This window comes from Euprymna scolopes, chromosome 31, assembly GCF_053919585.1.
Source record: "Euprymna scolopes isolate OS-2025 chromosome 31, ASM5391958v1, whole genome shotgun sequence".
Classification (NCBI taxonomy): domain Eukaryota; kingdom Metazoa; phylum Mollusca; class Cephalopoda; order Sepiida; family Sepiolidae; genus Euprymna; species Euprymna scolopes.
In genome coordinates, this window is record NC_136512.1 from 91152353 (window position 1) to 91178713 (window position 26361).

Genomic DNA, 26361 nt, shown 5'->3' on the forward strand with positions numbered 1-26361 from the left:
CTCATCTGCTCCAGTGGCCTGTTTTTATAAAATGCAGAGTCCTCCAAATTTGCATATGTGCGCGAGAGCACACGAGATTCTGCGAGACTGCATTGTTATATAAGGCCGCAGGCGCCATATTGGACCATTTTCAGCATCATGACGCCGCGTCGGCAAAGCGCACACCGAGGCCGTTTAAGAGGTAAGCCTGCATTCTCACAATTTTCGCCACAGCATAAATACTATTTCCAACATAAGAATGACAGACTGAAGTTTATTTTTAATTTTTTATATTACGGAGTAAGGCGAATGCTATTTTAAGCTAATCCGTCAGAATCTCTCTCTTTATATATATAAAGTACTAGCCTTCGTGTATGTGTGTGTATGTGTGTGTGTTTGTGTGTTTGTGTGTATGTGCATGCATGTGTGTGTATGTATGTGTGTATGTGTGTGTATGTGTGTGCGCGTACAGTTCTCTTACAGCCTACATCAGGGGACCGATAATGATCAAACATGGCAAGATGATGGTCCCCACTTAGGGATGGTGAACATAATTTTTCAAGGGTAGATCTAAGTCCTAACCTATGTATATTTACTCTCCTACAGCTCAACACTATTGGATTGATCATGACCAAACGTGACATGATGATGGTCCCCTACCAAGAGATGATGCACACCATTTTTCAAGGTAAAGATCAAAAGTCAATGTCATAACCTATGTATATATACTCTCCTACAGCTTACACTACTGGAACGATCTTGAACCAACCTCAGATGATGATGGTCTCTTACCTAGGGATAGTGCACACTATTTTTCAAGGTCAAGCTCAAACGTTAAGGTCGGGGCTGTTCTGTAAGGTCCTGAGTGTTCCGTACGCTAATAGATGTGCTGTTTGTAGTTTTTAAATAACATGTTTATCGTCCTGTTGGAAATATTTTTGGCTGTCCGTTACACGTACGTTTTAATAATATACTTATTGGTTTGTTATATTTGGGGGGGGGTTCTCAGCTACCCGTTTCGCGGGTACCCGAGCATACCATTTTTTTGCGCAAATTTAATCAAAGGAAAATATCACAGAAATGCATTCATTGAAATAAAGCGACGAATGCAATTAGTAAAACCACACACAAAAAAAAAAATAATAAAAACATAGAATTATAAAGCAAATGCAAAATGGCTCCGAAATTAAGCGCAACGAAACTATTTTAGGAGCCATTGAAAATCGTCGGCCGATCTACTCAAAACAAATGCAAATCAAACGAAACAACAAAAAACTGTCCACCATTGCTAGAACATATGCACAAGTTGTTATTTTTTATCACATTCCATCAAAATACACGAATTAAATGAAGAACGCAGAAGCGAATAAAGACGCATATAAAAGGATTTTAATTAATTTTTCGAGAATATTTAAAGTTCATTATTTAAAGGAGAAAAATTAAACAATGACATTTGACATTGGGTTATTTTGTTGCTATAAACTTAGTTGTGCTAAAACGTTTTTCTTAAAGCGGAACACAAAGCTGTAGTGGAATCACGTGCATAATAAAATCGATCAGCAAAATTCGATATTTATTAAAATCGACAGCATTTAAATCCAAATTTATACAAAGTGAATAAAAGCGAATATTTTATTTGTTTTTACATTTTTTTTTTAATTTTAACTTTTTTTGTCTTTTGTATTATTTATTTAATTAGTGTTATTTTATTAGTGTTATTTTATTAGTGTTATTTTATTAGTGTTATTTTATTAGAGTTTTATTATTAGTGTTAATCTTTACTTAATGTTGCAACCCTTTTCGGCAATTTTAATTACAAAAGAGAATTGTTCAAAGCGGAACGATAAAGTTGTCGGCCTAAAGAAAACACCACTACAGCTTTATCTTAAAACTTATTGAAACAAAATCAATTCAGATAACCTTATTATGTAGACGAGCTGATATCTATTAAACGTAGCCGCCTTTAGCCTCAATCATCGCCTTAATACTGGTCCGGAACTGGAAGCATGCTTTTTCAACAAGAGCAGGAGATACCTCGGCGATTACTCGGCGGATGGCGGTGATTAGGCTGGCTTTGATGTTGTGGGAGGTCGTTAGGTATGTTTTCGACGTATGACCAAACGAAGTAGTCCAGCGGGTTAAGATCAAAGAAAGAGGGGCCAGTGAGAGAAGGGTACAAATCGTAGCACGCCTTCGCAAGTCAAGCATGAGTCTTTTTAAAGTTTTGGGTCCTGCTGCCACATCCAGAGTCTGCCAACGAACACCTGATTGCACCGGGGATCACCACACTCTTCACCACATTCAGCTACTTTGGTGCTGACTTTAAAGCCGAGTTTGAAGATGTGGGGTGACAGAATGTGACCCTCATATAAAACAACACCAATCACCATAACGATTGCCGAAACTTCGTTGATCTGTGCCCTCAAGCGTTGAACCGTCCGATTTGCTTTTTGAGAGTGCTGCCAATAGTCCCGTTGTCATAACTTGAATCGGTAGAGAACATGAGTTTAACAGCGGCGCATCTCCGATCTCGCTCGTTGAACATTATGTCACTTTCAAACATGATAGAAGTCTCCTATCGCTCTTTGGATTTGTACACAACTGTTCAACTAGTCGATGCTCTGCAACTAAAAACATGTTTTTTGTATCAAACGCAAATGGAATAATATTGTCTTTTTGTAGCGGAATTCGCAATAACCGAAATGGGGGGAAATAAAGAGCTTACCTCGGATACGTCTGTTGTTGTGTTACGGGCCGATGGGAAGAGAGTGAAAGAGAGTTCCAAGATGGCATCGATGAGTTTTTATTGGCGTTGACCCCATGCAATTCTCGAAGAATCGCGTGTGCTCTCGCGCGATTATGCAAATATATCATTTCCGGCCGCTATAAAGGCAAGACGTTGGGAAGCAGTCAGGCAGTGCCCTGCAGATTGTGTGCAGGTGGTTCTGGCGGTTGGACTGTTCTTTGTGACGAACCACGAATATGCGTGAAGCGAGATTTTTTTGGCTTTTTTCTGTCTCCTTCTTCTTCTTCTTTCTCTACGGTCATTACAGCCAAAAAATCCCTCTCTTCTAGAGATGGGCAGTGCAATGCGAAACTGATTGTTTCCTATATTTGTTCCTGATATTTGCCTAATACATTTTACTACACTTGATTTTATATTAACTTATGTTTATCGTCCAGATGTCTTCGTTATATGTTCGAGAACAAAATTCCGCCAGGAGCAGCATGTCAGTCTCAACATGTTTACTCGTCGATCAATCTATTGAGGGATCGTCTTCTTGATCTTTATTCCAATGAAGTTTTATATAATAACTCCCGGGTAACGCCGGTAAGAAGATTATGTTTATAATAAGGTCGAATAATGATAAGGTTGCTGAATCCTTGAATATATTTCACTAATCTCAGAGATAATATCGTCAGAAATTATACTTTATTGACTCTGGTATTGCAGTCAAGAATAAATTAAGAAGCGCGGCTTGTTGCTCCTAATGATCTGGAACGAGGGTCGGGAAAATGACAGTCTGTGTAAACGATTGAGATATAGAAAAATTATACGCACGGTTGCCAGCTGTGTCTGTGTAGCTCGCGAAACCTGGCTAATTATTATTGTGGACATTAAAGTCACCAAATACACATATTTGGTGGCGAGTACCTGAAGAAAGCACAATAACTGTACTGACACTCGTTCGAGTTGAGTGCATTCTTGGGTCGAAAGCGAACTGAAAACGAAATATAAGTAACTGAGTGGAAGGTTAGTCTAAATATATGAAAATCTGGTCGTCTGATTCTAACTTTTCTTGTATACTCAGGTGTTTTTAAGAATATACACTCTGCATGTGTTTATATGTCTTTACGTTAAAGTGGAAGGAATCCAGTCATATCCAAGCAAATTCGAGGAACTGCTGTATGTAGGTTAGTCTCAATTTAAGCTACGATATCCAAGGAGTTGATTAGGAGAAATATACAAAAAAAAAAGAAAGATTAAAAATGTAAATTTAGTAAGCCAATTCAGTGCAGATTTAAAAAAAAAATGAACAAACATTTATTTGTTTATAAATTCGACGTAATAGACATTTTCTTTTTTTTATCTTTTAATTCTTCGTGGCATTATGCCAATTAGAAAAGGAAAACCAGGTCGTAAACGAGTAAACTTGTTAAGACTGACATGCTACTCCTGGCGGAATTTTGTTCTCGAGGATGTAACGAAGATATCTGGATGATAAACATAAGTGAATACAAAATAAAGTTATGTGTAAATTTTATACCAAATCGAACAAATAAATAATCAGTCGTGATTTTTAAATCTCCAGGTTGATAGAATCCACGTGGTCGCGCGTGAAAAGTTATATGCAGATAAGTTTTTCCGTGATAAAAGCGTTGTTTATGTGAATTCGTCTATTCTGATGAAGACGGGATTACGTCGAAAAGTTTGATTTATAAACTAATAAATGCTTATTTTGTAAAAAAATATTCGTAGAATTTTCTTATTAAACTTACATTTTGTGATTTGCACTTAAACAACGGTTTTACCACAGAGAACAAAAAATTTCGTAAAATTTTTCATGCGAGACTACGCGGATCTCACAACTTGGATATTTAAAAATCACCGTCGATAACACCAAAATGGCCTTGATTTTCTAAGTGGCATCATGCCACGAGGGATAAAAAACGATTTTTTAAAATCTGCGTTGAATTAGTTTACTGTCATGAGAGGACAGTGTTTCTTTTTAAAATATGAAGAATTTTCTATTTCCTACATAAATAACTATATCAAATAAATGTAAAATTAAATATATAAAATTATAAATAATAATAGAAATTATTATTATAAAACATCATAATATAAAATATAATATATAAATTAAATACATATCATATATGATATCAAAAGTTTAGTATTTAAATCCACTGCATTTATATACAGGAATTTCAGCTTATCAGGGCCCAGAGGCCATTCGAGGATAAGGGTTAATGGGTGTACAGTAGTCAATGGTATAATGTCGTAGTAATCATTAGTAGTGCAAATTTGTTAAGTCGAAAAAATAAAAGGAAACGACTCATCTAGACCTTGTTTACGATGGACTTTAAGCCGACCAAATTGTAGTCAGCTGGAAAGCAGTCAAATGAAAGAGAGTTCCACAGATGTGCAGTTCTTTAGGGTTAAAAAAATTTTAAAAAAAGATTATTTTTAAGTTTCTCTGGAGAAATTTAAAGATAGAACAGAAATATGTTTTTTTTTTCGAGTTTCTAGAAGATTCCAAAGTAGAGGTCTTTCATCTTTGGAAATTTTAGAAGGTTCCATTCCACATGCTTATAAATAGACGCTAATAGCGTCATAACTTCAGGTATTAATCAGTTCTGAGAAGGAACGTTAAGTTGGGGCGACCTTTCAACTATTTTTCCTGTGATGAAATCCGGTCGTAAGGTCTTTCTTAAAACAAACCTATTGCAAAATCCCTCACTAAATAAATGGACACTTGGTAAATATTGACTTCTGATCTTATATTCTGACTAAAGTAAAAATATATCATATTTTCTCAAACCTTATTATTATTTCGCGACAAAATCTAATAACCAAAAACTTAGGTTACCTCTCTTATACATTTTTCTACATAATTGTTTTCCGTTTGTATATCTGTTTAATAAATTATCTTAAACTCATTCTTTTAGTTTTTCAATGTGTGTTGTGTGTTTGCCTGTTGATATTTAAGTTTGAGAAAGTTTGAATGCAAGATACTATCATCGAGCATCTAAGGTCTCTCGTACAAAGGTTTGTCAGGACAACTTTGCATGAAGATAATTCACTCGAAAAGTAACTCATGATCGAATATTCAAAACAACGTTGGATTTAAAGCCCAAATAAGATTCTCTTGACACGGCTATACATTGGGTCATACGAGGAATCGCTTTTTTCTAAATTCTATTTTTGCATTTTTTTTCTCTTAAAGAAAGTTGAATGGATTTTGGAGAAACAATTTCTAGATGGATTTGTTTTAATGGCATCCCGTACAGAGAGTCCTTATTTACTTTCCTCCCCACGATGTCTACCTTAGACACAAGGTCTGTTTTTAATGCGAAGAAAAATCTAGCACCCCCAAAAAGGAATTTTCTGGATTGGGAGTAGAATAACAATTACCTTGAATTACAATGAAGGAGAGATCCTTCAGACGGTGGACTACTTTGATCCCAATAAGAAGGCAGAGAAGTAGAGAGTCGTTTAAGTTTAGCGTGTTAAAAGTTTGCATTAGGTATATATTTTATTACTAGCAGGGCCCTACCCCGGCGTTACTTAGGAGAAATATAAAATAATAATCCCAAACATTTCTGAAACGCCATACTGTCATAAAGTAACACACAGATTACGTACTAGACACCGTCTTCAAGTGTCTTTGATCTCTTTGTACAAGGGTTTGTCAGAACAACGTGACACGAGGATATTTTTCCTACAAGTAAATCCTGACTAAATATTAAAAATAAGATACGTAACACTTATTAAATTTATATTTTGAATTTTTACTGAAACAACGCTTTTATCACGGAGAAAACATATTTTCATCGAAAAAATACTTAAAATAAACTATTTAATGTAGTTATTTTTTATAAGATTACTCCGGGGTAACACAATATAGAAAAAGCTTGTTTGTAATAATTTCGAATACATGATTATGTTGTTGAATCATTAAACATGGTTTCCTAATCTCAGAGATAATATTGTCAGAAAGTATGTTTTATTGCTTAATAATAATTATCTTGTTTTTAAATAAAATGCTTTTTCCACAATTTGCAATTTATAACGCTTGTGTTTGTTTAATAGCGATACACTGAATATTTAAGATAATGAAAAGTTTCGCAAAAAAAAAAAACGGACAGACACTATGTCTCTGTTATGATGGAACAAGTAATGTGTGTCAGTAAGCAATTGAACATGATACTCAAAATGTCTTGCTTTAACGAAGTCTTATCTTTTTTGTTTTTAATCATTATTAATAATGAAGAAAAACAAGTAATACATTTCAGGCATAATCAAATATATTAAATATGGCCGATATAAAAAAGGGTAAATGTTGCATTTTAATAAATGATTCCATTAAACGAAGATCAAAATCAGGCTTAAATTTATTTTATCGAGTAGTTACGTCTGCCATGCAATCATCCATTACAAATATGGCGTCTTTTCTAGTCCTTCTGTTTCTGCTCCTTTATTGTGTTTACCTCTACCTACTACTGTGTGCTTCCTTACTTTCTTATTCTTTATTTTATCTTACTATTCATTTACCCCCACCACCACCACTCCCGTATTATCTTATTCTCTCTTTCTTTTCTTAATATTACCCCCTCTTCTTTTCCCACCCCACCGCCCCCTCTACCCTACTATTTCACCATCTCTTGCCCTTTACCTTTTCCCTTATTATTTTTGCCAATCATCTTCACATTGTATACGGCATAATCACGTTGACACGCCGGTCCCCGTCAGATCACCAAAGTTAAGCAACGTTGAGCCTGGTCATTACTAAAATAGGTGACCAATTTGGAAAGTCCAGGTGTTGTATGTAGGAGGACGTCGACACCTTCCTGCAAAAAGTTGCAAAAACCTAATGTCGTCATCTCACCTAACGGGGATATACATGCGACTGGGGACCGCTTGTGAATTTCATAGTCCCCTAAAACTTCATCCTTTGGAGGAAGCCGGTTAAACCGTGAATAGGCTTGGTGCTGACTGCACAATCATCTTCACATACTTTTTTAAAGATATATTTTTTAACTTATTCTTGTTATTATTCTATTTTTATCTCCCCCTCTTTTCCTTCCTTTGCTCTCTCTATCTTTTGTCATTTCTTCCTCCTTCTTTCTCTTTCTCTCTGCCTTTTTTTTTACCTTATTTCCTCTTCGTCCATCTGCTTTTTTGTCTTCATCACTTTTTTCTGTTTTTGTGTTTATATCGCTTCACCCCATTTTATTTTTATTTTTTCCTCTTATTCACCCTAAACAAAAAATATTGTCACAAAGAAATTGAATTAGAGTCCATATTCTAAGAGGGAGTTGGGCAGCAAACTTCTTTTACACATTACATATCGATTTCTACAGCCGGAGAAAAGGGAAGCAGTTCGCGGAAAGAATCTATTATAGTAGAAAGTTTCCTGCATGTAAGAGCAGTGAAGCGATAGAGTTTTGCTGTTTGTAAAATAATTCGGGGTATTAACGTTACGGGTCAATCTACCCCAGCTCATTTCATTAAAGTACTAAACAAATTACAGAGATATTATAACATTGCAGCGATGGGACAGGGTTAGACCTCTGTAGACAGTGCTGGACATATTAAGTTTCAGACACTTTTTTTTTGAACTGTCTAAAAGAGATATACTAGCGATGTGTGATCCAGCCCAGATGTGAAAACAATACAACAAACATGGGCGAATGATGGTTTTGTAAAAACATAGAATAGTGACAGGTACGAATAATTTTCTAGCACGGTAGATAGAGCCCACTTTCCTTGCAGTAGTTGTGAAGTATAATTTATATATTTATTCCAATGCATGTCGTCAGTGTATGTTAGAATGAGGAGTTTGACTGTTGGATTTATTTAATAGTTGTATTTTCTTTCTTTCCTTCTCTGTGTTTTCTCTTTCCCTTATGGTTGTTGTTCTTCTTCCTTTCTTTCTCTTTCTTTTCTTTTTCCCTCTTTAAAGCCCACATATTTTTATGTTTTCCTTTTTCATTTTCTTCTTTCTGTACTCCCTTTCCTTCTTTTTTCCTTCTGCCTTTTTACTTCCTTCTTTCTTTCTCTAGTTCTTCTATTTTTCTATGTCTAATGGAACTCGCTATGGACAAGGTATACATTGTATTCGCCGTTGTCGTCGTCGTCGTCATCATCATCAGCAGCAGTAGCAGCAGCAGCAGCAGCAACGGTTTAACATTTGTTTCAAATGTTTGCCCATGTTGTATAGCTTCTTCCTTTACTTCCGGTTCTCCTTCATTTTCTCTCTTCTATGCGCACATCTTTTTCTTTTTTTCTTCTTCTTTCTCTACTCTTTTTCCTTCCCCCCCCTCTTCACTGTCTACTTCCCTCTTTCTTTCTCTTATTTTCTGCGTTATTTTCTTTCTCTTCGTTTCACTAATCTTTTTTTGATTTCTATTTTCTTTAATACAAGGTAAAGCGATAAAAGTGTCGGCCTAAAGCTTTATTTTAAAACTTTTACTGTAAAATTCAATACAGGTGTAGTGGCGCTGACATCTATTCAGTATAGCCGCCTTTAGCCTCAATAACCGCCTTAGTACGGATCTGGAACTGAGAGCATGCCTTTCACACACGCGCCGGCAAGGAGCTTGGCGAATACTCGGCTGATTACCGTGATCAGGCTTGTTTTGGTGTTGTAGGAGGCCAAGTTGGTAACGATCTAGACGTATGATCAAACGAAGGAGTCCAGCAGGTTCAAGTCGAGGGAGGAGGGGGGCCAGTGAGAGAAGAGTTCAACATCGTAGCAGTCTTTCTGTAGCCAAGTCTGAGTCTCTTTGGATGTGGACCGGCTCCGAGTCCTGCTGCCACAATAAGGGTCTGCCAGCAGCCACATGATTGCACTAGGAGTCACTACACTCTTCATCATATCCTGGTATACTTTGGTGTTGGGTTTTAACCGACTATGAAGATGTTAGGTTGTATGATGTAGCCCTCACTTGAAGCTACACCTAAGGCCATAACCTACCCGGTAATTTCGTTGAACTCCAAGCGTTGAACAGGTCAGATTTGCATTTTGAGGTCGATGGCAATGGTCCTGTTGTCATAACTTGGATCAGTAGAGAGCGTGAGTTGTACAGCGATGCACTTACGATGTCGTTCGTTGAAGTTTGTGTCATTTTAAGACATGATAGAAAGCTCTTATTTCTCTTGGGATTTATACACAACTAGTAGATGTCATCAACAAACAGAAAATCGGGTTTTTTCAAACCGAAATGGAACCATGTCATCTTTTATAGGGCGACAATTTTATCGTTCCACGTTATAATTCTACTTAAATTGCTCCTTTGAATATATAATTGTTTGCTTTTTTTTCTTTTTCTTCTTCTAATGGCAGTAGCTCTAGAAAAGGTATATATATCGTCGTCGTCGTCGTCGTAGTCATCATCGTCATCATCACTAACAGCATCGGTTTAACGTCTGTTTTACACGCGTTAGACATTTTTAACAAATTGACACCCAAAGGCACTCATATCAGACCACATCTTTATTTATTCCCTTTTCACTCAGATTCAACCTTAACATGTTTTTCTGCGCTTTTCCGTGTTTTACTTTTCTGTACACATCTCTCTATACTATCTAAGTGAAATCTTTTGCTGAGCTTATCAGACTTGCCCATACTTCAGGCTCTTATAACATATTTATTGTGTCATTTTCATATTATTACTTTCCATGATACGCATGTCCGAAAACCTCACTGGCCATATTCAACTTCAATGCATCCCATTGCGTACACATGCGTGATAGACACTTCTCTTGGTCGAAAAAGATAACGCTCTTTTAATTAGTAACAGCAGAATTAATCCGTCTATTTCGTATATTTTTGTTATTAGAATAGCACCTGCTCTATATTGGGTTTAAATCGTAACTAAGGTAATAAAACTTCTCGACAACCGCAATAGTTTCGCGATGCAGGAAGAAATACGTCTTAAAAAAATAATATGTTTATAGGTGCGAGGACGACAGTTTAAAGAGAAGAGAAATAACTATAATTATTACAGAAAGGGGAAGGTGCAGTTACAAATGACAGATTGTTCTAGAGGGGACAATCAGCTGTCTGGGCTTGCGAGGATGACGGCAATAGTCTGGATCAAGGAGGGTCGGTCAGAGCAGCGACACTGGGTCGAGGTGCGCCGGCAATGGCGTCAAAGAAGTTCAAAATGGGTGACGTAGAATTCCCAGGGATTTCGATCAGCAGGACTGACCGACATTTTAGACAATAAATATAAATAAGACGTGGAGTATTGTTCTGATGTCATCCGTCCTAATAAAAAGAGAGAACGCAGACAACAGTTGAGAAGAAGCGAGAGGAAAGCGGACACATTATATCACTGCTATTTTGCACTATTTCAATTATTTATATAATTGAGAGACAAACAAAGTGAACAACTCTACCGGTTGTACTGCAGAATGAAATAGATATATTGAATAGATTGACACTACTGCTACTTCGTGTCAATAATGCGCTTTACCTTTTAATTTTGATCATTCTTTTCTATCTCTTTCTCTTCTTCTGATTTTTGTATCACTTTTTATTTTATATTCTTTTTTATATGTTTCTTTTTACATACATTAACGCAGAAAAATGCACTGTCAGAATTTATTTTAGACTATTTCTTTCTTCCTCTTTCTTTCCTTCTTCTTCTTCTTCCCTGCCCCTTTCTTCTATGATGGTAGAAGAGCTGCTGCTGCTGCTGCTGCTGCTGCTGACACGTGACTGTTTTTCTGTGCGTCCATTGGACGAGGGATTTTTCCGCCAAAAAACCTTGCAAATCAAACCTAATTAAGTCAGTTGCAGCTGAGATTTCGAGGAGTCTAGACTGATGCTGTTGAGCTGAACTCGGACAAATAAGTCCTAGAAATCAAGTGAAGAACAAGAAAAGAAGACCGTGTGAGTCCTTAAAGGATAAAGGTGCGCAGAGACAGATAAGTCCTAGAAATCAAGAGAGTGTTGAGAGAATCTTCTAACGTTCGGAGGGAAAAGCTGGAGTCAACGAACTCTAACGGAACATTTTCTACTAGCTTAGAGTTCTAAAAAAAAAAAGAGTACTATCACCGTTCTATGTGAGAAGTACGGCTGGGAGTCTGGAAGCAACCCAAGTCCCTGTTTGCAACAACAGGAACTAAACCCCTAACGAGGAGCCGATAAAAAAGTATATGCGTGGTGTGTAAAGAAAATAAATACAGTCCAAGGGAGATAATTCAGCAGTAAACAAAAGGGGAGCATTTTATATAATTTCTCTCTATTCTGTAAACTGTCAAAATATTTTTCTCAAGTTCTTAATTCTCTTTTTTTATTCGTACTTATACTCTTCCAACAAAGTTAACCTGCCTTTAGGACTGTATTTTGCGGCAATTGTATGTGGGGTTAAGCTCACATGAACAGTCTGTTACCAAGCGAACTTGAATTTAAATCCCGATCTTTTCACTTTTATTTATTTTTTTTCTCTTCTTCAATAAAATTGTAATTACTTTTTTTTTTTTAAATTGCATTGTTTTCATTTCTTATCCCTCGTTAGCCGAGTCAAGGCAAAAATGTTTTATGTACGTCGATATTGACTGTTACAAAGTTAATTTGCGACAGCACATGACTAATGGAATATAAGGAACTACTATCCATTAGAACCCGAAGTAAACGAGTAACAGTCAGCAGGAAGGGAATTCCGAAACAAGTTTCATATAACGAGGATGGGCCACTTTCGTTCGAACAAGTTAAATGTAAGTTTTGTTGCTTTGTATCTTTTTCTATCTTTTTTCCAACTTCATCTTTTTGCACACGTGTATTTCCGTATATAAACAAAGCAACTGCATTTAATAATTTGTATACAATGCTTATTTATAGTTCGTATTGTCTCTATATTCGAGTATCCTCTTTATTTCATATATATTTTAACCTCTCTTTTTCCTTTTGCTTCTCGGGCTTTTTGTTGTATTAAGCAGACCATCACTTACTCTAATCCTAAGTCCAATTAGTTTTTCAAAGGCAAAATAGTGGGTGGGTACAAGCAGCTGACAGCGGGCACAGGGAGGTATACATTATACCCAAGAGAAGCGCCATAAAGCGGAAAACTGATCCGGTCTAAATAAAATAAACTAGAAAAAATAATAGGGGCAGGGTTTGACCTTTTCTCAGTCCGGCGAGGCGTCGAAAATCTATGAATTGTCTTAAGGAGAAAAAGGATAGGTCCATAATAGTAAATGTATAGCTTGCGTGTTGGTTACCTCATTTGAAGAGAGATGTTTTATATACGTAGGTTTTAGAAATGAGATTCAGAGTTTGGAAGAGAAAGTTGTGAAGTGACGGGCTTGCGACCGATTGACAATGGCTCAGAACACGTGAGAAAGCGGGTTAATGTTGATAAAATGTAGATTTTAATACAGCGTGCAACTTTGCAATGGTGAAACAAACAGGTGGAATAAAGTTGCTGAAAATACAACCAAAACTTCTCGTTTCTTTGGAATGAGTTTACTTGCATCTTTTCCAAGACTGTCAAAACAAGACCAAGATGGACCAAGTATGTTTTTTTATTGGTCGATATAAAAACCCTGGATAACTGTGTTCCGTCCTTTGTAATGTTGGTGTGTCATATGTCCTGTCATAAATGTTATATACATATAACAATGATCTACATCAATGATCTCCCAAAAAACATACTTAAATCATTCGTTGACATCTATGCTGATGACACGACCATCTATGGCAACATATCAAAGGCCGTAAATCTCTCTGATTCTCTCTCCTCTGATCTTGAGTGCGTGATAAAATGGAGTAAGAGGTGGCTGGTTACCTTTAATGCATCTAAAACCTAGCTCCTATCTTTACATCATAAACGATCTGATCCCTATCTGGCATCAATTGAAATAGATGACTCTCGTCTAGGGGAGGCCCCACGTTTTGATAAGCTTCTGGAGTTGATCCTTACTCCTGATCGTAAATGGAACACATACATCAAGTCTGTGGCCAAGGTCGCTGGTAAAATAGTGGGATCCTTCTACCGTTCCAGAAGATATCTCACTAATGATGCAATTCTCTATCTATATAAAAGCCAAGTACGTCCAAGGATGGAGTACTGTTGCCACATTTGGGCAGGAGCTGCTAAAAACAGCCTATCCTGCCTTGACAGAGTACAAAATAGACTTCGTGGCTTAGTGGGGGATGCCCTTTTCTCTTCCCTGAAACCTCTCTCCCACAGAAGAGACGTTGCGATCCTATCTTTGTTTTATCATTATTTCCATGGCAAGTGCTCGTCTGAGCTTCAATCTCTGGTCCCTCCCTCGCCATTCTTTCTCGAAAAACACCCGTCTAGTTGAACCCACTGTCACATTTTTTTACCACTCTTTATCTGTGCCAAAATCAAAACGTAGATTCCATGAACAAAGCTTCTTTCTTAGAACTGCACGTCTGTGGAACTCTCTGCCGCTTGCCTGTTTCCCTCCTGACTTCAACTTGGATGTCTTCAAGTCCAACATAAACAAATTTCTGATTAGCCCCCCCCTTAAGTAATGACACTTTATCAAATCTCCGATACTAAGTATTGCTACGATACTATCCCATTGATTACTGTACACACAATAACCCTTATCCCCGAGTGACTTCTGGGCCTTGATAAGTGGTGACCCCATGTAAAAACAAGAAAAAAGGCGATAGTAGCACATCACAAACAACAAACTACATTACATGTACACACGTTGAATGAGTATTAGAGACACGTCACACATCATTAAGGAACGCTAACTGTATGCACACCCGTTGTCTTTTTTTTTGTTGTTTTTTATACTCAGCCTCCCCTAACAAAGCACATCGCTACTTGAAAGAAGGAGCTACTATTTGGGACCATGCCTAGGATTATGTTGGTTTACATTACATTAAAACTTCTTTTTTTATTACATTTTCACCCCAAACAAGGTACATTGTCACTTTGGTGTAGGGGGCTACCATCAGGGGCAACAGCTACTGAGGTACTATGTAGGAAGTTGGGCAGCAAGATGTCGGTTCACGTTACACATGAACTTCTGCATGTCAGTACAGTTGGGAAAGCAGGGACCTGGAATGGTATTCAAAAGTCTAATGTTCTGGGGAAGAAACTACTAAGGGAGAAGGCTCTCTTACATCTAGAGATCTCTACTACTGCGTGGGGGTGGGATTTAGCTGCTTGTCGGGTTTGTCGGTGGTACTTACGTTGAGAGGGTACAAGTGCCTGCAGTTCGTCGGAGCATTCACCGTTAAAGTATTTGTAGAACAAGCAGAGGGATGCAACATTTCGTCGATGAGACAGAAGCTGAAGCTTACATGACAGTTCAGGGCCTATCAGATTGGCGACTCTTTTTGGAACCTTTTCTAGGAGCGAGATACTAGCAGCAGATGCACCAGCCCAAATATGACAACAATACTCCATGCATGGGCGAATGGTCGCCTTATAAAGGTACAGGATACTTTCGGGTGTTGGTAGTTTTCTAGCACGGTAGAGAGAGTCTATCTTCTTCGTAGCGGTCCTGGCAATGCATTCAATGTAATTGTTCCAACTCATGTTTCCGGTGAACGTTAATCCAAGGTGTTTAAAAGATGTACTTTAAGATAAAGAGTCTTTGGCCGTGCCATTGCTATTGGTGGCAGAGAAAGTTCCTTGTAGTGATTGAAGGAAACAAGTTTAGTCTTAGCAGCATTGAATGTGACCATTTATTTTTGTCCACATTCCGCTACAGATTGGAGGTCAAACTCTAGTGTTTCTGCCATTTCTTTTAATATGTATTCATTTGTTTTCCTGTCGTGCCTGCTATAGAGTGCGCTGTCATCAGCATGATTAACTTCGATGATCTGACGAGACCCGGTGTGTAAACGCGATTATCCCGTATATAAAATGAGTTAAGCAACGTTGAGCCTGCTTAGTACCAGATGGGTGACCACTTGGAAATTCTGGGCGATGTATGTGCTCTCTGCTTATTTCTCTGCTTATTTCGGCATTCGTTTCCAGTTGTACTTAACAACTTCACTTGCCATTTGTATTTAACAATGCCGACGCAGGAGAGTGTGGTTGGAGATTGTGCACCTCCCGCCACAAAAATTTCACGTGCAGGAACTCCTACAGTGGATATCCATAGTCCGTCAAAGACTGAAGAGACTTCCTTATACTTCTGCATATCAGTACAGTTTGGGGAAGAAATTAGCAAGAAAGGAAAGTTTAGCTGATCAAGGGATGAAAATCATAGAGTAGAAAGCTTTCTGGCATTTAGAGACCTCAACAGTGAAGGGGTGAGATTTTGTGCTAAGCGGGTTTGCTATATGTATATTCTCTTCTTATCATTATTTCTTCTCCTTCTTCTTCTTCTTCTTCTTCTTCTTCTTCTTCTTCTTCTTCTTCTCCCCCTCTCTCTTTTTTTGTATGTCTCTTTCTTTATTTCCATTGTTTTCGGAGAACCGTTTCCGTATTTCTCACGCTGTCCGCCTTTCCATTTAACACTCTTCCATACTTTTACTGTCTTTACTCCTTTTTCAAAATTTTTTTTCTCTTTTTCTATGTATTCCTGTTATGTCCGTACTTTAAATAAGAATACAGCAAGAAACACGCGGTTATGGGTGAAAAGGCAAGGGTTAGGGTTATTTACAACGGAATACATATGACATAAGGGTTACTCGACATTTCTATTCCTGTCTTTTTTCCTTCTGCCTCAGTCACGTGAGAGGGTCAATATATCCATAGTTCATTTCATCTATGAAGGGATGTTAGGTTATTCCATTACATCAATTCCCTTTTTCGCTCTGCTTTAATCTTTCTCTCTTTCTCTTTCCCCCCTTTCTCTCTTTCTATAATTCTATTTATTTCTTCTCTTTCTCTCGTTCCACAGTTTTGTCTTTGATCTATGTTCTCTTCTCACCTCCCTTGTCTCAATATTCGTTTCTAAACTCTTCTCCGTTAGTTCTGCTAATAATTAATTGTAAGCCGTTGTTAATCTCGGTAATGCTTTCTCAATGAAAACCTGATTCGTTCTGTCCTTTCTTTTTTTGCTTTCCGCCATCAGCTTCTGTCCTCCCACGACGAACATAAATGTTCAACTCAACGGCCATTACAGCCTTTCCTTCGAGACAACAGCGGATCGATCAGATGCCACTTCCGATTCGATCGATGTCTGCATTCGAACCAATCATAAAAAAAAGAACCTTAACCTCACCTCACTCCCCTGTTTGTCTTATTTTCTATTAGTTGGCCACCCGGCGTTGCCCTTTCGTACAAGACTCTTAAACATGATTAACCTATTTTATGCATGCATGCATTATTATAGAATCAATCTTCTATTGATTAATATATATTACGAGGAATAATTTGACTGTTGGACTAATTCGAAGAAATAAATAAATAATAAATAAATAAATAATATAAATAAATAACATAAATAAATAAATAATGACTTGACAGAGTACAAAATAGATTCGTGGCCTGGTGGGGGATGCCCTTTTCTTTTCCCTGCGACCTCTCTCCCACAGAGGGACGTTGCGATGCTGTCTTTGTTTTATCGTTATTTCCATGACAGGTGCTCGTGTGGCTCCGGTCTCTGGTCTCTCCTCGCCAATGTTCGTCCAACATAAACAAGTTCCTGATAAAGAAAGATACTTTATCAGATCTCCATTACTAACGGTTACTGCGATGTTGTCCCATTGATTACTGTACACGCAATAACCCTTATCCCCGAGCAGCCTCCAGGCCTTGATAAGTGGTGACTGGCATGTAAAAAAATAAAAAAATAAATAATAATGATAATGCTCATCAAATGTCGTATGTGTTTGTATACAATATCAGGTCAGCTGACATTTGGGCTTGAGAATTTAAAAAATAGTTTTTCACTCTTATAAATAAATAAAAAAAATTATAAATAAATAAAAAAAATTATAAATAAATAAAAAAATTATAAATAAATAAAAAAAATTATAAATAAATAAAAAAATTATAAATAAATAAAAAAAATTACAGGGTAATATTTTGCACTACACCGGCTAATAGAAATAATAAAATGATTTTCTTTGGCCTGTGTAGTGTAAAATATTCCCACTGTAAAAATTCATTTTTATCTATAAGAGAAGAAAGACTATTCTTAATATCGGATTTTTTCAATACTTATCGGATTAATTTCTGTACAAAACATATCGAAGAACACTGCCAGACATATAAATTAACTTTGAGTGAGATTTGAAAAAGATAGACTGAGTTGTTTCGGAATCTATGAGGAAGGAACTCACACACGCACACACACACACACACACGCACACACACACGAAGTGACTTTTTATATAATAGTAGTTTTCTCATTCCAAGTATGCCCTCTTTGTGCTTTCACTGTTATTTTATCCCCATGTCCTTCAAACTTCCGTCTATTTCCCTCCATTTTAGCAACGTCCATATTGAAAGACAAAAAAGTAATATTTATTCTCAAAGACGTGAGTTCCATGTAGAAACTTTGATTTAATTTGATTAAAATAAAATATGCATCAAGTGCGCTTGAAAGCCAAATCACAACATAATATTAGGAAAATAAACAAAAATTTTACTTGTTTGAAATTTACAACCTACTGATGATGGAGTTTAGCTCCGAAATATATTCATGTTATACATTTCAAACAAGTAAAATATATTTGATGCCTAATTTAATATTTATTCTATTTTAAACAAGACAAACGAATTTATCTCGGTGTCGATCTTTCTCTTTTTTTTTTACAAGGTAGTCACCACTTATCAAGGCCCGGAAGCCACTCGGGGATAAGGGGTATGATCCTCTCTTTCTCCCTTATGATTTTCTTTCTTTTCTTCTTTTTTCTTCTTCTGTTGTTGTTATTATTTCTAATATTCTTTCTAATTCTGGATTCCCTTTCCATTCTACTTTCTCTTCTTTTCTTTCTTTTTTTTTCATGTTCAACATTCTCCTACTTATTTCTTTTTCTTTGTTGTCATCGACTTTGTATTATGCCAAGGCAAAACTAGTTTCCGTTAATAATTACACGAAACTTTACCAACCATCAATAGCTATGGCTAGAGATATTTTACCTGAGAGCACTTCGTTCAAGCTCCTTGGCTTAAAGTTCACAGAAAACGTTGGAATAGATACATCGGGATCATTGCTAAGGCTGCTGCAAAGAAGGTGGGCTCTCTCTCTATCGTACTAGGAAGTTACTTACGCCTGAAAGTATCATGTACCTCTACAAAGCCACCATTCGCTCATATATGGAGTACTGCTGTCACATTTCGGCTGGTGCATCTACTACTAGTCTTTCACTCCTGGACAGGGTCCGAAAGAGAGTCGTAAACCTAATTGTCATCAAAACTTCAGCCCCTGTCCCACCGACGAAATGTTGCATCCCTCTGCCTGTTTTACAAGTATTTTAATGGTTGATGCTCTGACGAACTACAAACACTTGTACCCCCTCGACGAAAATACCCCCGACAAACCCGACAAGCAGCCAAGTCCCATCCCTACACAGTTGAGATCCCTAGATGTAAGAAAGCCTTTTATTCTAATAGCTTCTTCCCCAGAACGGTAGGACGTAGGAATTCTCTTCCGGTTTCCTGCTTCCCCAACTGTACTGACATGTAGAAGTTCAAGTGTAATGTGAACAGACATCTTGCTGCTCAACTCCCTACATAGTATTGCTGGGGACTTAGGTCCCTGATAGTAGCCCCTACATCAAAGTGGCAACGCTTCCCACCTGACTACAACTAGGATGTCTTCAAGTCCAACGTTAACAAATTCCTAATGAACCGCCCCCTTAAGTAAACACTTCATCAAATCTCCACACTAACGTACTGTACTTGCAATAACCCTTATCCCTGAGTGGCTTCCGGGTCTTGATAAGTGGTGACCACCGTGTGAAAAAAATGCCTTGTTTGGGGTGAAAATGTAATTAAAAAATATATATATAATTTTCTCTCCGGATTTTTCCTGATTTTTTTTTTCAGTTTTCATATTCTTTTCATTATTTGTGTTTTTCTTATCCTCTTTTTTATTATTATTTGTTCGCCTTTTTCTCTGCCATTTTTACCTATTATTCGTGTGTCTGCTTTTCTCCTTGTTTTTTTAAATCTTTTTCCTTGTTAAATTTTCATTACCCCCTTTCTTTTTCCATCTTCTATGCCTATTCCTTCCGTTATCCCCTTTACTTTCTTCCACTCCTATTCAACGTCTCTTCCTTTCTTCTCTTTTTCTTGCTTCATCTTTTTTACATTCTATGTGAGACTAACCGTAGCCCTCGGCGCAAGAGGGTCCGTGTGTGCCTGGCGTGCGGGGTGGTGGCTGATCCTGTGGTCGGGGCAGCGGAAGAAAGAGTTCCAAGATGGCGCTTGCCTGCTTTTATTAGAGACGGAATCTCGCAGGATCGCGCGAGATCTCGCGGGGATGCAAATTAGCTAGGCCATCTTGAGGAATAAAAATCGGTCCATTGGAGGTGCGAGGCAGTCGGGTTCTGACGTTCGTGGCGATCAGTACAGTGACCGTTGGGTTCCGTTTCTATTCGTGCAGTCAGCTGAGCTTTGTTAATTACCTTCGCGCCGTGGCTGTCATTGTTTGTTGGTTCGCTGAGTGTTGCCGTGGTTCTTCAGTGGAAACGCTTCGTCGCCCACGACGAGACTCCCCGTCTACTACACGTCGGAAACTACACAAAATACTCTTACATTCTAGTTCTACGATTTTACATATGTTGTCTTTCGTATTATTGATCCCTCAACAAATAAACGATTGAACTTAGTAATTAACTTCCGTTCGTCCGGCTGTCTGTTTGTTTGTTGGTACTTTTCTCAATAACTACGTTTTAATTTTTTTTAAATTGCACAAACATAATTTTTTGTCAGAACAGATTTTCCGGAATAACTCTGGTTGCTCTCCTAAGGATAATTATATGGATCATTATATGGGTAAAATTACCTCGAAATCGTTCATCCTTTCATTTGTTCGCACGTTTCTCAATAACCAGGCTTTGTATTTTTTTTTAATTTTGCATAAACATTAGTCATGGTGAAAGTAATTTTTTCGCTCATGGAGTGGTACCTTGCATGCTCGTCTTGTTCTGTATTTTTTCCCCTTCTCTTCTTCGTTTCTTTCTTTATCCTTTCCTCTTCTTGCTCTCTCTCGTTTAATTATTCATTCCATCTTTTTTCTCACTTCCAGACAATGTCCCTCTCCATATTTATTTTATTTTTTTTATTTTTCTTCATTTATTTAGCTGAATAATATACTAAAAAGTAAAGTTCAATAAGTATAAATTGAAAAAAAAAAGCAATAAAGAATGATAGAAGGTTCTTATCGCTCTTGGGATTTGTACACAACTACCCAACTAGTAGAGGGTCTGCAACAACAAAAAAAAGAAAGCATAATCAAACGGAAATGGAATCATGTCGTCTTTTTAGAGGCACAATTTTATCGTTCTACCATGTATATATTGAAATATTTATTTTTAGTGTTGGCCTTAGTTATTGTGTTAGAAAATAATTGTTGTGTTTGTTTTTTGCAGAAGATGATAGAGTTTTGAACTGGAAAATAAAATAAAACCAATATCGTAAATGTTTGGCGCATTTTAGTTCAGGAAACCAGTATATTCAAGAACCTGATCTGGTAGCGCCAGATGAAAAATGATAAAAACAACGAAACGTACATACAGGGATTGAGAAAGAAAGAAATAATATCAGAGCAAAAGAAAGAATAAGAAAAAAGAAAAGAAAAAGTGAAAAGGAAGGGAAATAAATGCATCTAGATAGAAATAGAGATTCGAATAAATAAATAAATAAATAAATAAAAACATCGGGGACAAAAAGAAAAATAACGAATGATAAACAGAAGAGATTAGTTCTAAAAGGCGGGAGGTTAAAGAGAAAGATAGATGAAGCAGACGCTCAAAAATGTCAGAAAATATATTTAAAAATAAGAGAATTGAAAGGTTCGTGGTGTAGATAAAGGTCATCGGAGAGATTTGCAACGAAAATGACATCCAATTTCTCGTGTAAATCCGTCGTCTTACCACATTTTTGGTGCACATGAATTTACTTTATTCATTTTAGCATTTTCTCGTCTGTCTTTGCAGTAAACCACAGATAATAATCACAAAATGGCCGCTAGTATTACATGGCGATCGACGAAGACGATGGCGACGGCACAACTGTCATTTTTTTTCTTCTTCTTCTTCTTCTTCTTCTTCTTTTTCTTCTTCTTTTCCTTTATCATCATTATTTCCAGTTCCGAGAGTTTCCTGGCATTTTTCCAAGATTCTTTGGTGTTGTTCTTCTAACTTGTTCGAGTTATCAAGACGAAGATATACTGTCAGTTTCTGGCAAGAATAGCAATTGGCACGGTACACATTTAGACACATGATTACGAAGAAAGAAAACTGGTCAATTGTGAAGCAAACATGTGACATTTAATGGATAAAATCTCTAATTTTTAATGAGCTAGGCCTTTCATATATATATATATATATATATATATATATATATATATATATATATATATATATATATATATATATACTAATATGCATATATATATATGCATTAGGGTAGGTCGATTTTGGAACTTTAAAAAGGTCAATAGATGGAAAGTTGTGAAATAACACCCTAAATCACGTGACAAAATATTTTTTTCCAAAATTTTGTATTTTTTTGCGAAATTGAATTTAAAGACATCAATATTTGCAATCTTAGTCGTAATTTCGGTGACACCGAAAATATGTATCCACAAAATTAAATCCGCGGTTAAACTAGAGTAAAATAATAAAATCTATTAAAGAGTTTATTTTTTAAAGTTTATTATCTATTTTCATATTAATTTAAATAAAATGACCAAAAATAAAAATAGAATATATTAAAATATATAGTTTCAAATACAAATGACGACTTAGTAAAAGAAGTTTTATTTATTGGATATTATTTCGACTTTCACCGGTAGTATTTATCTGCCCCTTGTTTACATTTTTTAACCTTCGAATTCACACGGATTAATTTAAGAAATTAAACATACTATTAAAATAGTTAATTTAACAAATTAAACATACTATTAAAATATTTAATTTAACAAATTAAACACAACTATTAAAATATTTAAACTTTTTATAATTATTGTCATTTATTTATATTTCAAAATTCAGTGTTTTTTAAAGGCTGGTTTTGGTTTACGAATTAGTTTTTGAACTAAACTGTATTGATTGGTAAGTAAAACATTTTTTTAAAATAAATTTTTAAATTTATTTCCAATTTAAAAAAATATTTTCGTGTGTTATCTGATAATATTATATATGTGTCTGTGTTTCTTTTTACAGACATTTTAATTTTTAAAATGGCTGGAAAAAAACACTGGAGTTTCCACTCGAAGTAAAGGAGCAATTAAATTTTCAGGTTTACCATCACCTTTGGATAAAACATAGCCACTAACCTTTAGACAAATAATTCAATATAGCTATTTTTTAATGAACACTTATTCCCATCTTTCTTGTTATGATATTTCAAAATTAATGGCAAATGACGTGATAAATATTTGGAAGGCTGTCAACCCTCGTTTGCCTTTGTTAAATGAAAATAGTGTTGTCGTCAAGGTGAATATGCTATGCTTTCAGAAGGCAAAGCAAATAAATAGGAAACATCTACCTGCTGCCCAAACAAAATTCTGGAAGGAAAAAAATAGATACATTATTTGATATTTCATCATGTTCGTGCAAGCTTCCCATTTTAAGTTGTGACAATATTAATGTCAAATGCGACAAAGAAAATTGCCAGACCAAGCACATCATCTGCACTTGCCCTCTGAAGCGAAAAGTAAGTTATTTTCTATTTTTATTTTTGAATTTATTATGAAAGGGATAACTTAATGTCTAAATTATGTAAATTTTGAGAAAAAACATTTCCACAGTTGAAATAAATATTTAAATCAATGTTTTCATTTTATTTTACATGTAAAATATTTTTAATTTAATATGTTAAACTGTATTTTTAATCTTAGTAAATTTCATTTTAATCTGATATTCCAGGTTCCTACGGAAGACCGAGAATATTTAAAAGACCAAAGGAGTAAAATAGGGCCCAAGGGCACATTCCAACTTGGTCCAATAGATAAAACCGCAATAAAAAAAAGTAAAAGAAAAGGAGAAAGAGAAATCCAACAAAAAACATCTCCCATAGCATCAACATCATCTATTCAAGATCATGTTTCTCCAAGTACATCTCTAAGTCGCTCATCTTCTCCAAGTGATGAAGCAGATTACATACAGCCAGATAGTCCTCTCAAAGTGCCCTATAACCTTACAAAAATTCCAAGGTTTGCTCTTGAATTAGTCAGGGGAGATATATCCTCTAATCTTGGAGCCAGTCTTGGCAATGCCCTGCTCTTGGATTTGAGGGCTATGGGCCTTCTTATCCCTAATATAGATATAAAGAATATCTATATGGATAAATGTAAAATTGATAGGGCAAAAGCTAAAGTAAACGCAGATGCCTATCAAAACCACAGCAAAAATATGGAAAATCTTCTTTGTATAGGTGTTGATGGGCGGACAGACAAACATACACTGCTCTACAAAGAATCAGTGGATGTAAATGGATTTCAAATTGTGAAAAAAAAAAAAAACAAAGCATCTGAACGTCACCTCACAATAACAAAAGAAACAGCAAATGAGAGTCTATATTTGACTCACCGAATTCTTCCGGATACTGGAGCAACTGGTCATGTTCTTGCAGAGCAAGTGGCTGATGTTTTAGAGGAATTCAAAAGTTTAAGCACCATTAAGGCTGTCCTTGTTGACAACACAAATGCGAACACAGGCTGTGAAGTTGACCTGGTTACACTTTTAGAAAAAAAAAAATCAAAAAAAATCTTCATACTATTGGTTGCTCCTTACACCAGAATGAACTTCCATTTAGGGCATGGTTCAAACATTTAGATGGCACCACAAAAAGCCCCACAACATTCAGTGGTCCATTGGGTAAATTATGTGCAAATGATTGCCATAATTTACCACAAATAGCATTTTCCGCTGTTGGGAATCCCTTGAAGCGTGAATTTGAAGACAAGGATAGCCTAAGTAGTGACCAAAGACTGCTCTACGAGTATACAGTTGGGATTTCTAGAGGTAAGGTAGACCCTAGATTTGTATCCTGGAAAATTGGACCATTGAACCAGGCTAGATGGTTAACGTTGGCTATCAGGCTTATGTGCCTATGGACTTGTGGGACATATCCGCATAATCTTTCAACCAAATTGCATAGTTTGATCAATTTTATTGTAAATGTATATGCGATTTGTTGGTTTGACATTAAAAATAACAAATTCCACCACCAACAAATGTACATTTATAATATGATTCAGAGAATACAGAAGCACCCAACTGAAATTAAAAAAATTACACTTAAAAACATTCAGTTTAATGCTTTTGCATTGCTGCCAGAAAATATTTTATTTTATATGGTAAAATCAGATGAACTTTAAGTAAGAGAAGAGGGAATAAAAAGAATTTTGACCATTAGGTTAGTTAATATTTCTTCATATAAAACTTGCATCAATTTATTGTGACATTTTAAAGATTACATTTAATTTCACCAAATCTTATTAAAGCAGTATAAATTGCATTTAAAGATTAAACTCAAATTATTTTTTATACTGTTTCAGAAGAGGGGAACCACCCAAGAAAAGACTTAAAAAGATCCCGATGATCAACTTTAAGGCTCTACACTGGACAAATTTAATAGATTTGTCAGTAAATGGAGTTTGTGAGCCACCACTTACACAAGACTTTTCTGACAGTGAATTAGAGAGTTCATTGTTAACAGGCGAAAAGCTTGACTTGCCAGATTTCCCTTTACATTCCCAAGGTGTTGAACGAGCAGTTAAGTTGGTGACAGAGACTTCTCAATGTGTATTCGGCTTTGAAGCAAGGCACCGGCACATACTTGGGAAAGTTTTGTGCCAACAATTAAGACCCGCTTTTTCATCGAAGGGCTCTTATTTAGAACACTCTGATTCTTTATATTAAAAATAAATAATTATTTGTTTTTCCATAATTGCTTGTTGTATTTTCATATCAGGAAAAAATTTTTCTCAATACATTCAACAATTTCTGTTTAAATAATAGCATTTTAAACTCGGCACATTTAAGTGGGGGGGGGGCTTAAATTTCAATTTGAAATTTTTTTATAATTTTGTTTCAAATTATATTCCCATCAAATAAAATAAGATTTCTTGGCTTAAATGCTGAAATTATTTAGTTTGGAGATCAATATTTAGGCTAAATCCACCAAAATCGAGGGGTTTTTCCGCCCATGTTTATATAAAATCTTTTATGTCAAATTCGCAAAAAACCGTTGAAGACTCAGATCTAATTTTTGGTATGAGTATTCAATAGGTATAGACACAACTTTCGGTCCATTAACCTTTTTGATTTTTAGAAAAAAGTTAAAAATCGACCTACCCTAATATGCATATTAGTATATTAATATATATATATGTGTGTGTGTGTGCGCGCGCGTGTGTATCGCTAGATTCGGCCATTATAATTAGTCGTTGACAACTAAACACGTGTCAGTGGCTAATTATATTTTAAAAACAATACACACACACATATATACACACACACACACACACACACACACACACACATATATATATATATATATATATATATATAACTCTTT

At 36.0% G+C, this 26361-nt stretch overlaps 1 protein-coding gene across 1 annotated transcript in view; it reads left to right on the forward strand.

Annotated features, from left to right (window-relative positions):
* Positions 1-26084, forward strand: part of LOC145255570 (uncharacterized) — a 97826-nt gene extending 71742 nt beyond the window's left edge. Inside the window, exons 2-5 of the mRNA XM_080114024.1 lie at positions 3163-3310; positions 5931-5988; positions 23315-23493; positions 23706-26084. Of these exons, the coding sequence (XP_079970150.1) occupies positions 3163-3310; positions 5931-5988; positions 23315-23493; positions 23706-24614 (1294 nt within the window). The 3' untranslated portion in view covers positions 24615-26084. The remainder of the gene's footprint in view (positions 1-3162; positions 3311-5930; positions 5989-23314; positions 23494-23705) is intronic.
* Positions 26085-26361: the final 277 nt, after the last annotated feature.